Genomic DNA, 12,619 nt, shown 5'->3' with positions numbered 1-12,619 from the left:
CTATTTTGCACTATTTTTATATTTACTTTTTTACAGACATAATCTAAAGTGGCATTAATACTAACATAACAAACTATTCAAAACATGTCTTTTCAAAGTGAAGTATTAAGCTGTATTTCAAAAATGCGCTAAAAATAAAATCATTAACTAACATAACTTGTCATCATAAAATTTAGGCCAAATAAATTATTTAGTGTTTAAAACCAACTTAATTGAATATAGACAATTACATAAATGTATTTATTAAAATATTTTTAACAAAACAGCAACAAATTTTAAAGATTAAACAACTAACCAACCATCAGCGTCAACCTTCAACACAGAGAGGAAACAAGACATCAAACAGTCCGAAACATTGGTAAAAACCAAAAACATTGAATGTACTTTGCTTTAAAAATATGGAAAGCTTAACTTTTTACAAATTAAAATTAATATTCAAAAACCATAAGTCAAGACATGGATAAAAGATATTTATCTAAAATATTTTAGTTAAACTATTTAGTTAGCAACTAAAATATTTTAGTTAAACTATCGTTTTAACTAAACTATTTTTTTTTAGTTAAACTAGGAAGGAAACTAAAAAAAAGTAGTTAAACTATTAGTTTGCAACTATTTAATTAAACTATGCCCATCACTGGTAATAGCAGGTATTTGTAGGCAGCTATACTGACTAACCCAATGCAGCTATACCACAAAGATACTATACTATAGACTATAGAGCATAATCTATACAAGCTTTTAACCGCACTGTGACTGACCTGTTCTAAAGGACAGACACAAATTGCTAGGTAAAGCAAAATAATAATAAAAAAACCTTTTTGGTCACTGATATTTTGGTCACTGATATTGTGCCCCCCCAGCCCTGCGCCCGGGGACAACTGTCCCTCTCTGCCCCCCCTCGTTACGCCACTGCACTAGATTGGTCTGATCCGTTAGTACATCTGTAATTCCAGTTAATACCTGAAAGTTAAAATCCCCAATTAAAGTTTTTCACCATTAATTCCCATAAATATATTACAAAGTCTGAGTAAATTATCATTATTAACAATATTCGAGCTGGGACTTCTATAAACAACAAGCATATAAAACAGTCCCAAACTTCCATTAAATTTTAGATATAAATATTCTCAAATATAAACATTCCTTAAAATTTACCCCCAAATTAATTAATTAATTGTAAATTATACCCAGATTTAACATAAAAAAATGCCTCTATGATTTTTTCATGAAGTTAACAGCATAAGAAAGTAATTATTTAAAAAACATTCTTGTACTAATAATTTTTTTGGGTTGATCTCAGTAAAGATAATCACATCACTATTCATACCAAAGTGTTAAGCTAAACTTTTATTTTATTCAGTATATGGGTAATACGATCTACATTTGAATAATAAATATTGATCTAATTATTTCTAGAACCTAGTTTGTTTTTATCTTTATTATTTTCGTTTCTTTTGAAGTACCCTTTACCCTATGATTTTTTGCGTCAGCAACCAACTTTCATTTCTCTCTTTACTCCTTATTCAAATCATAATTGAATTCTATATATCTCAAATTATAGTCCAACCCTTTTATTTTTCTAAGATTTTCCATCACTATGTTTCTATATTTTTGTCATAGAATTTGACAATAATTGGCCTAGCCTTATTACCCTTGGGACTAAGCCTAAAAATGAACTTTATACAGCTTTCTTTAATATGCTCATTGGACAATTTATATAAAAAATAATTTTTACATAAAAAACAGGTCACTTTTTTATCCTTTACTACAAGCCCCGACTCTTTACTACCTTTCCCACTCTTTTCCCTTGCGCCCATTTCAAACTCAAGTGCAAGACAAATGTTATATGTTCAGCGGACCAACGGCATACTGGCTAATAGTAATAATCTGTTAAAAAAATGAATTAAAAAGAAGCAGGAAATTATACTTGGCTCAACTAGTTATCTCCAGCGTAACCAACAAATCTGGTCTGATGTTGAGATAAACGCTAACCACGCTAACCATACAACAAAATCTCAATTACTCATAATAAACTTAACTGACTCCTAGCACACACATAACAAACAATAAATTAATGTTATTGAAATAAAAATAACAAGGTGTTTCAACATTGGACCTGCCAACACTGCACAGCGTGTTGACAGAATTGAATGAGTTGGCAGGTGTTGTTGGTGGACCCACAACAGCCGCTGCCGCTCCAGCTACTATTGTAACAACTTCTACAACAGATACTTCAACAAACAATCAATTGGTTACTGTGTCAACAACAATTTCAACAACATTTGCAAGTACGCAGTCATCCTCCCTATCATCCTTCTCTTACTTTACTGTAGACACAATGGCAGCACTATTACCGTCTACGACTGTGCAACAAACATCAAATTCAACAACTGCAATCTCACCTGGAGCTGGAGATAATCATTTCAACAACGATGAAAGGTTTGCTTTGATATTGATTATCTTGAACTCGACAGTTGTTTTCTTTTTTGCTTTTATTGACTGGTACCACTTTTTCAATGTTTCTCATCTCAGAGGCATATTCCATTCCAGTTATGTTAAAATTTTCAACTTGTTAATGATAATGCTGGTGACAATGCTGACATTGTACCGAGAATGACAGGGTGACGTCGACAATGATAATGGTGATAGTGATGATGACATCATTTTTGCAATTTTATTATGACATTGTATAAAAAAAGTAGTAATGATACTGCTTCCCTTGGTGATAATGATGATGATGACGATGCTTTGTAGAATGGCATTGAGTGGAGAAACACCGTTGTTGTTGACTTATCAGAATGTCTTCCCGCCAGCAATTGATGACCAGCAAGGTTTGAAAGAATCGCATTTTATGATCTATTTACATGTTACATTCCTTAAAAATAGGCACTATTTATAAACTTGTACACTGTTATTTCATTGTTCGTTCACGTTTTTGACTGCTGCTGCTGCTGCTATACTCTTCGTGCCATGCATAAAGCGTCGTTTTTATTGGTTCAAACATTATGATTTTCCATTATTTGTATTTCACTTAGTACTTATAATAACAATAATTATTATTATTATTGTTATTATTATTGCTATTATTACTATTAGGTGTGAGTCCCCTCTCAACGAATGGTACCTCATTAACTGATGAGCTGAATGAGGCCACACTTAATGGGTTGGTGGTTAATTAACTATGCATTTGTGTGTGGTTGTGTGTGTGATTGTGTTTTTGTGATTGGCCGTGTGTGTGTGTGTGTGTGTGTGTGTGTGCGTGTGCGTGAGCAGCAGGAATCGATGAATGATTGGTGAGATGAATTAATCGGAATGACACAATTACATCTTTGAAAATATCATGGTGACTAACCTGACAGAAGACGCGTTAGGTATTCATTGTGAAATCAAGAAATCAAATGAATATTTGAATGATGACGCTTGTTGTTGGTGATGATGAATAGATGGATGGTGATGATGATGGTGGTGCAACTGTGGTAGCGCATTATTTTTAATGATTTGGACATCTGCACACAGTGACAGTCCTCAGGATGTTGCTGATGCGCCACTTCTTGAATCTCTCACTACTCCAACTAACAACGATCAAGACGACGATGACGATGATGGTGATGATAATGAGGAGGAGGAGGAGGAGGACGTTGATGATCACCATTCGCCAACTCTATCAATGAATGCACAATCTATATCATCAGGCAGCACCACTACTTCCACATCTTCAAACGAAACAGTAACTTCTCCAGCAGCTGCAAACAACATTCCTCCGACTGAACAAATGACTACAACAGCCTCAGCTGCACCACCAGCAAGCACTTCGGAGCCTGTCGCATCAACATCTTCCCAGCCTAACATGTTTGAAGGTCAGTTTGTTACCGTGCTTTTTATTTATTGCAGTTGTTATTTCACTCACTACTGATGCATTCATTGTCGCATGTTTTCTTCAACATTGCTTCAAACACTACTCATAACATAATCTAAGCTCCCAGGACCCGTGCTTAAAGTTAAACGCAATTTTAACATTATGTGAACAGCTAATTAAAGCCTCTACTTATGACATACATTTTTAGTTATATATATTGTGTGCGTGCGTGCGTGCGTGCTTGTGTGTATAACAACCGATAGTATGTGACCTTAGTAAAAGAAGAATGCGATGGGCAGGTCATGGGCTGAGGATCGTTGAGAACAGACCCCAGGCAAGAATTTTCAAATACGCCAGGGAAATGAGCCCCTGGATTCACTCGAAATGAAGATTTAAAATGAACTAGCTTACCAATTCATGGGAAAACAACAGAAGGAATAAAAATGTCAATTGAGAAACTGGCTACCGTCAATTATGGAGAGATGTCATGGAATGAAAATAAATGATGAACTGAGTAGCTGGAATCAGCTCATAGATGATTGCATAACTATGATAATTATCAAATAAATTATAATTTATTTGACTTCAAAAGATAACAAGAACAAATGAAGTACAGAGGGTGACTGTGAGAATCAATAAGTACTTGATACATTTATATATTTTAAAATAAGATGTTGCAGCTCATTACCAGCTTTGATGACATAGTTGGCAGTTTGGTTTACATCATCACAATTCTGTTTTTGAAGAGATTTTTTTTTTTGGTCTTTACTGAGTTTAGTTTGAGATTAGACCTCTTGCTACTAAGCATCTATATTGTGGTGGATGTAGATTAGGCTAACTCTCGTTCATTTGCATACACCTGAGACGAGGTTATTTACAAAATTCCGGCCTGCCAGTGTCTCTCAAATGTCAACTCTTATTAATTGCAAGTAGTACTTTTCTCTACTCATTCAAAATTCTGTTTTTTTTTTATTGTTCAAGGATGCCAAATGAATGTGTCTTAGTCCATTTAGACTTGGCTAATAATTTACACAATGTTAATGATGCTGTTTTTTTAAAACAGCTGAAATTACTCAAGATTACTAATACCGATTAATCAATTTGTCCATAATATAATAAATTGAAATTCCCAGTCTTGCGGAACCATTCGTCATATATTTAATTGCAAACGTTTATTGACACACATCTGTCAATCTAATATCCAAATCATGACACCATGGAACAATCCAGATATGCAAACAGTTGTTTGATTGAACGATCCAGACATGTAAACACTTTTTTGATTGAACAATCCAGATATAGTGCTACCCGAAGGAGTGGATCCTTCCTTCTTAGCTGCACTTCCAGAGAACATCAGACACGAGGTCATCATGGAACAACTTAGACTTCAACGCATTCAACTGCGAGCTCAGCAGCAACAACTCGAGGCTCAGTCATTGGGTGTATCAGAAGTCAGTCCTGAATTCCTAGCTGCTCTTCCTCCCAACATACAAGAAGAGGTTGGTGTTTGTCATCAGCTTGTGTTGTTACATTCATCTCATCACACAATCTTTTTACCAGTTTCTACTCTTACCAACCATTCCATCATCCTATTCTATTTCTCGATGCACAATTCTATTTGGTCACTTTTAGGTTCTTGCACAGCAACGAGTGGAGCAGAATCGTTTGTCGCAAAATCCGGAAACCCCTATGGACCCGGCAAGTTTCATCCAGTCACTCCCATCCTCTCTACGTCAGCAGGTTCTGGCAGACATGGACGACAGCATGGTAGCCATCCTGCCTGCTGACCTGGCTGCTGAGGCAAACGTGTTGAGGAGGGAGTTGGAGGACCGACATCGCATACTCCTTCAAGAACGACTTTTCAATCAGGGAGGTGTCCTCTCGGGCATATTGAGGCATCCTGGTGGGTGTTGTATCTTGATGGATGGATGGATGGATGGCTGTGATGAAATATTATATTCAACTGTTTATAACTCTGTTTGAAATGTGTAATTTTTAATAGTTGCGCTGACTGTTTATTAACTCATTTTAAAACATTTCTTCAGGTTATTCTCCACGAAACATCACAAACGCAAGTTACACCCTTCGTTCACTTCCCATGAGGTCACACTGGAATTGGGCTGGTGGTGGTCGAGGGAATAATGCTGCTGGTGGTGCAGGTGGAACACTGACTGCTGCAGCTTCAAACGCAACCAAGATACGAGGCAAACATTTGTTGGATAGCGAAGGAATATCGTGCTTGTTGGTCTTGTTATTTGTGGATGACTCTCGAATGAACACAACACGACTTCATAGAGTGGTGAGGAACTTGTGCTACCATGCTCCAACACGTCACTGGATCATTGAGGCCCTCCTCTCCATCTTGGCCAAGACTGATGAACACGTGAGCCAACAACTGAAACTTCAAAACCAACTTTCCATTGAACATGGTGATGTGCATGCACAGCAACAACAAAGTTGCCAACAACCCAGCAAAAAAATTGTATGTTCCTTTCTGTGTGTTTGTCAGTCAAAATTAGTTTTGTTATTAAGATTTTTATGATATTATGACATTTTTTCATTCAGTTGAATGTGTGTGTATTATATATATGTATGTATAAGTTTGTGGGATGTTGAAATGTAGTAACCTGAAGCACAATCGATGTTTGTGTATCCATTGGAGGCCGATTTTTTTTGCTAGAAGTTTGATTATAAATATCTGAATCGTCACAATACTTTCAATAATTCATGTTTATAAGCTGCTTGGTTGAAAGGCATCTTATGAGTGTTTACATTTTGATACAGTTTTTTATTAAATCACTTTGCCCTAACCCTACAACAACAACAACACACGTTTAGACGACATTTTCCCCGAGATCGGGGGTTGCCGTTTGGCTACCTATGATGAAACCGAAATACCCCTCGACGCCATCCACATCTGTCACTCGCCTCAGTATCACGCAACCCCGCTTTCACCCTGTCCTTCTCCACCTGCTCTCTCCATCCCAATCGCGGACGACCCCTTCCTACCACTCCTTCAACCTCGAACTCCAACGCTCGCCTAATCCCGACCCTTTCATCCCTTCTCAACACATGTCCATACCACCGCAATCTCAATCTCCTTATCAATGTCACAATGTCCTCATTCAGTCCCATCATCGACATCAGCTCTGTACTACTCCTCCTATCCTTCACTTTAACCCCACACATCATCCTCACCATAGCTCTTTCAGCCCTCTGCAGTACACTTTCTTCCTCTCTCCTCAACACCCAAGTTTCACCACCATATACCATCGCTGCTCTCACACAAGCTTTATATACCCTCCCTTTCATCTTTACTGACCATTTCTTTCCACACAATACCCCACCCAGTTCCCTAAATTTCATCTATCCCACACGAACTCTAGCCGTAACTGCGCTCAAACATCCTCCATCCGCGTTCAGCTTATCCCCTAAGTAAACAAAGCTTTCCACTCTTTCAATACCACCACTCAACCCCGTCCTTGCGTCCGTCCTATTAATCACACCATGAACACATTTCTTACATTTGAACGTGCCTTCCACCTTTTTCAGTGCCCCCCTCACACCACTACATCTCTTATGCACCCATTTCTGACATCCTATACACCATACCGAGTTAGCCTTCACTCTCCTGTCACATACCCCACAGGGGTCTATTTTACTTATCACTCGCTCTCCACCTTCCCCACTCACCATTACCTTCGTCTTACCAATATTAACTTTTACTCCTACCTTAACGCTTAAAGCGTCCGACATCCCCCTTCCAACCCTCACCTTTGTCTTTGCCCCTTCATACAGCTGCATCACAGCTTTAACAAGTCTCTCATTCACTCCTTTCTTCCTCAACGCCCATTCATTGACCTTCCTCGGTACTCGATCAAAAGCCTTTTCTAGATCCACAAAACACATGTACAATCTTCGTTTCTTCTTTCTGTAATTCTCCTGCAACATTCTCACCATGAACAACGCATCCACCGTTCCCCTACCAGGCATAAACCCACACTGCATTTCATTAACTGTCACCATATTTCTCAACCTCCTCTCAAGCACCCTCTCCACTACCTTCATTCCGTGCTCTAGCAATTTCACACCCCTGTATGACCCACAATCTCTCACATCTCCTTTGCCCTTATACAACGGCACCAACACACTATGTCGCCAATCCTCAGGTATACCTTCATCATCAAACATACTGTTAGCAATTCTCATCATAACTTCAATTCCTATCACCCCTCTCGCTTTTATATGTTCTGCCGCCACTTTCGAAACCCCTGTCGCCTCACCTAGTTTCATTTCTCTAACTGCTTTCTCTACTTCCTCCATCGTCACCTCTATAGGTCCGTGTGTGACCGCGGATTCCACATCTCCATCCCACTCATTCTCTTCATTCATCAACCTTTCCGTATGAGCTTTCCACACCTGAGCTTTTTCCTCCTCATGTATGCACAACTTGCCAGATCCATCCCAAACACATCCATTCCCTATAACATCTTTCCTATCCCTCATTGACTGCTTTGCTACTTTGAACATTTTCCTCGAACTCACATCAAATTCCATTTCCTTCATTAACCTATCTAATGCTTTCGTCATTGCAGTTGCCACTGCCTGTTTTGCAACCTTCTTAGCCTTCCTATACTCAGACTCCGCTTCCTCCGTCATGTCCCTTCTCCATACCCTAAACCTCTCCTTCTTGACCTCCAAAACCCTTCTTATATCTTCATCCCACCACCACGTCTCACCATGCCTACACTTTCCTTTCGTCCATCCACATACTTTATCTGCCGTAGCCAACACACAGTCCCTGTATCTCTCCCAAACATCTCCATCCTTACCACTCTCCCAATTTTCAGCCACCTTCACTTCAAATGTCTTCCTCACCTCTGCATCCTGCAACTTCCATGTCTTTCTCTTTGCCACAAACTTATCCTTCTTCCTCCTCCCCATTTCTTTTGATGTCACATCCATCACAACGATACTATGCTGCAGCATACCAGGTATCGCCTTCACATTCTTCACATACTTCTTATGTTTGGCCCTTACCAATATATAGTCTATCATTGACCTATGCTCCCCTAACCTATATGTAATCATCCGCCAACTCCAACACTCTACGCCTTTCCTCATTCCGTATACCATATCCCCATCCCCCATGTACACCTTCATATCCATCTGCATCCGCCCCTACATGACCATTCAAATCACCCAACAACACCACAAACTCATCCAACCCCGCTTGCCCAATCTCGTCAGAAACATCATCATAAAACCTATCCTTCTCCTCTTCCTTCCTACTTTGTTGCGGAGCATATCCTGATATCACCCTCACTATTACTTTTCCAAACACCATCACCACCACAATTACACCATTGCTTCTCCGCCTCACTTCCAATACCTTCTCCACCAACTTTTCTCTTACCATCACACCAACTCCTCCCGTACCATCATCCTCCTTCCACCACAACTTATATCTTCCACCTTTAGCCCCCACAAACCTTGTACCCTCACCCTTTCATCTGATCTCCTGTAATGCAGCCACGTCAACCATTCTCCTCTGCAGCTCCTCCACCACTTCCAAACTTCTTCCTGTCAACGTGCCTACATTCCAGGTACCAAACCTCCAACCCCTTGGTCTACAAGTAGTCTTTCCATCTATAGTGCCTTGCACCGCCACACTATAGAGTGGGGTGCCGGTAGCCAGACCATCCACAGGGCCTTGCACCACAACCCCATGGACTGGGTCTCCGGAGATTCTTCGCACCCTCTTCTGTCGGATACTGAGGGCCATTGTTATTTCCGTCATCATAAGTATTATTTTTCGGCTAGTTTTTACGCAGGACGCCCTTCCTTACGCAACCACAGTTATAAGCGGTGGGCCTAGCCTTAGATGATCCAACATCACTCACAAGGCAGTTTAATGTCATAACCAGAACAAACCTATAGAAATTTATTCAAGTTAGACCAAACTCAGTTTCTTCTAAAACTTCTATTAAACTCAAGAAAATATAGTCTAGAGAAGGACACGTACATTTGCAAGGTCACAATTATATTAATACTTTCAAATAATTCTCTATTCTGAGCCCCTTTCTGAATCATTTTGATCTTTCACTAAGTAGTTGATGATATTGATGTGCGATTACTCGCTTAACAATTTGAAAGATTTTAAAACAATTTAAGATTTAAAGAGTTGAAAAATTAATTATTTTTTTATGGCAGTCATCATCCGACGATCCTACCATCTCAGCGCAAGTGAGCCATCAAGATGATCAGACGAGTGCACAAGATGAAATCAGCAACACTCCATCCTGGCTCAACATTTATCTTTGTGCTGCCCTCGGCTCACAAACTAACGTTTTCCGACTTACCAGAGCTCCGACATCGTCAGCCTGTCCGTCTAGGAAGCACTCGTCCAAACATGCACCCCCACTGACCATCTCACTACATCCTCAGGCTGCCCCACTCATTTGCAGACATGTCCTTGACATTCTCATCTCACTTGCAAAAACGTTTCCCACTCATTTCATTCCTAAATCGTCGAACGAGCTGCAAAGCGATGGACATAAACCTAAAAGTACCACTACAGCAAATCAAACAACATCAGCTACTTCTCCACCTTCACTCACATCTGCCAACAACTCTGTTACTACAGTCAAAGTTGATTTCTGGGATTCGCTCATCAAATTAGACTCTTTTCTTGCAAGTAAGTATCAATCTTTCTTGTTGTGTAACTCATTTTGATTTATATTGTGGAGCAGAGTTATGACAGGTTGAAACTAGGTGAGAACTCGTTTGTTGGTTGTTATCTTTTGAATTGATGATTTGCAAACTGATGCTGATAATTAACGTATATTGTTGTTTGGGCACAAATAAAATTTACCTCATCGTGACATATTATATTTCGTCAGTGTTGTGAACTTTTTTCTGTTCAAGACCAATCGACGGATATGTTTTGTGTTTTATTATTATTTGTATCCTCATTTTTTCTACCGGATTGCAACAATTTAATATAAATTAGAAGCAGTGTGTCAGCTAGCTAGCAAGCATGAAATGAACTTCATTACAATAGACAGGAAAGGCAAGTCGTCATTGAAGGATCGAACTTTGTCATCATCTTCCTCCTCTTCCCAACATCCCAGCAACCAAGAACTATCGACACACCAAAACTCATCATCACCTCAGGTCGTAAGTGATCGTTCCTGTTTGGGACAACTGATGACGATGCTTTCTCATCCAATAATAAGGAAAAGTCAGGTGTGTTTACATTTGGATCAGATATTTACTATCCATCCAAATTTGGCTCAGATCAGATATCTCTGAGGGTAGTTGACTAAATAGGCAAAAATTCGCTACATTTAAATTAATATGTTTCGTTAATATCTGTTTAGGTAAGCATTAGTATATTATTAAAATGTTTTAGGCTTAAAAATTAATTTGATTTCTAGGATTTACATTCGTTTAATGTTTATTTAATATAAAATATTGTGCTTTTTAATGTATGAATACGACCAAACCTATGTTATCAAAAAGACAAAGTTAGGGGTTATAATTGATTTCTGTAAATGCTCTTGAACTTCAGCATACTCATTATTAACAGGAATGCAGGCACCCAAGCGTTCGTTTTGCTGCTTCACATTGTGCCATCATTCGTTATGAAATATTTTTTGTTGACAGTGTTTTCAATTCAATATTAATTACAGTGTTTCTGTTTGTGGTGATGTTTTGATGCTAACGTCGGCCAATCAATTAATCGATTAGTTCACATTCATTGATTAAATAAATGAGTCTTCAAATATATGTGGTCGATTGGTTGATTGATTGACAGATCGCTTGATCGATTCATTGATAGATTCATTCATTAATTTTTAGCTGCTGACAGATCGTCTATTAAGACTTCTGAGATTGATTTCCGTAGCATTCTGTGACGCCAGCAGTGTTACTCAGCAGGCATCCACAACTGCGCCACCGCCGTCGTCCACGGCTGCTTCATTGTCCACAGCTGCTGTACCGTCACTTTCATCAGCCGTTACAACAGCGACTACAACATCATCTTCAGCTACGCCGCCCTTGTTAGCTGGATCATCGTCATCAGCTGGACCATCGTCAACGGCGGCTGATAGGACGACAGATGCAACCACTGATGAAAATATGGATACCAACTCTGATGATGTCCAGTCTGTTGTTATGGAAAGTGAATTAACATTAGTAGTGGAGGTGAGTTAGTGATGTTTATTTTATATATATATATATTTTTTTTTAATTTTAACAATTTTTATTAATGGAGACCTGAAGCAATGCTTGTATGGCCACCCTCCAAAAAAAATAACGTAACGTAATATGACAGGAAATAAACAAAACACTATATAACATAATTAGCAAAAAGAGATGTTGCAAAACTGAAATTGTTCAATTTACTTTAACATAAAAATCTTTAAAATTAAAGTTCTAATCAATTAAAATATAATTTTAATGTTCATAATATAAAAACCAAAGTGTCATGAAAACATATTGATGAAATATAAATGATATTTAACATAAACTTTAGTTTTATATATTTAATTAAACAGCAGAAAAATATCCAAAATTTAACAGTATAATTATTGATTTCTTAAACTTAATTATGCTAGACAATAATTTTATATTAGAAGATAAGGAGGACCATAATTTAATACCATAAATAAATAAAGAATTAGAGAGCAGATCAGTTCTTACAGTTGGAACATAAAATTCAGGGGTATGTCTAGTTTGTCTCTTAACAATTGAGTTAGA

At 38.3% G+C, this 12,619-nt stretch overlaps 1 protein-coding gene across 1 annotated transcript in view; it reads left to right on the top strand.

Moving 5' to 3' along the window:
• The window catches only part of HELRODRAFT_81131 (hypothetical protein), a gene marked incomplete at both ends in the record, with an annotated part of 70,394 nt that overhangs the window by 49,871 nt on the left and 7,904 nt on the right, over positions 1-12,619 (top strand). The window contains 8 exons of the mRNA XM_009020891.1: positions 2,163-2,439; positions 3,697-3,857; positions 5,153-5,355; positions 5,489-5,759; positions 5,902-6,352; positions 10,129-10,553; positions 10,920-11,104; positions 11,720-12,064. Coding sequence (XP_009019139.1) covers positions 2,163-2,439; positions 3,697-3,857; positions 5,153-5,355; positions 5,489-5,759; positions 5,902-6,352; positions 10,129-10,553; positions 10,920-11,104; positions 11,720-12,064 — 2,318 coding nt within the window. The remainder of the gene's footprint in view (positions 1-2,162; positions 2,440-3,696; positions 3,858-5,152; positions 5,356-5,488; positions 5,760-5,901; positions 6,353-10,128; positions 10,554-10,919; positions 11,105-11,719; positions 12,065-12,619) is intronic.

Source organism: Helobdella robusta, assembly GCF_000326865.2.
Source record: "Helobdella robusta unplaced genomic scaffold HELROscaffold_29, whole genome shotgun sequence".
NCBI lineage: Eukaryota > Metazoa > Annelida > Clitellata > Rhynchobdellida > Glossiphoniidae > Helobdella > Helobdella robusta.
Note: the sequence above shows the minus strand (reverse complement) of the source record. Positions and strands in the feature narration are given on the sequence as shown.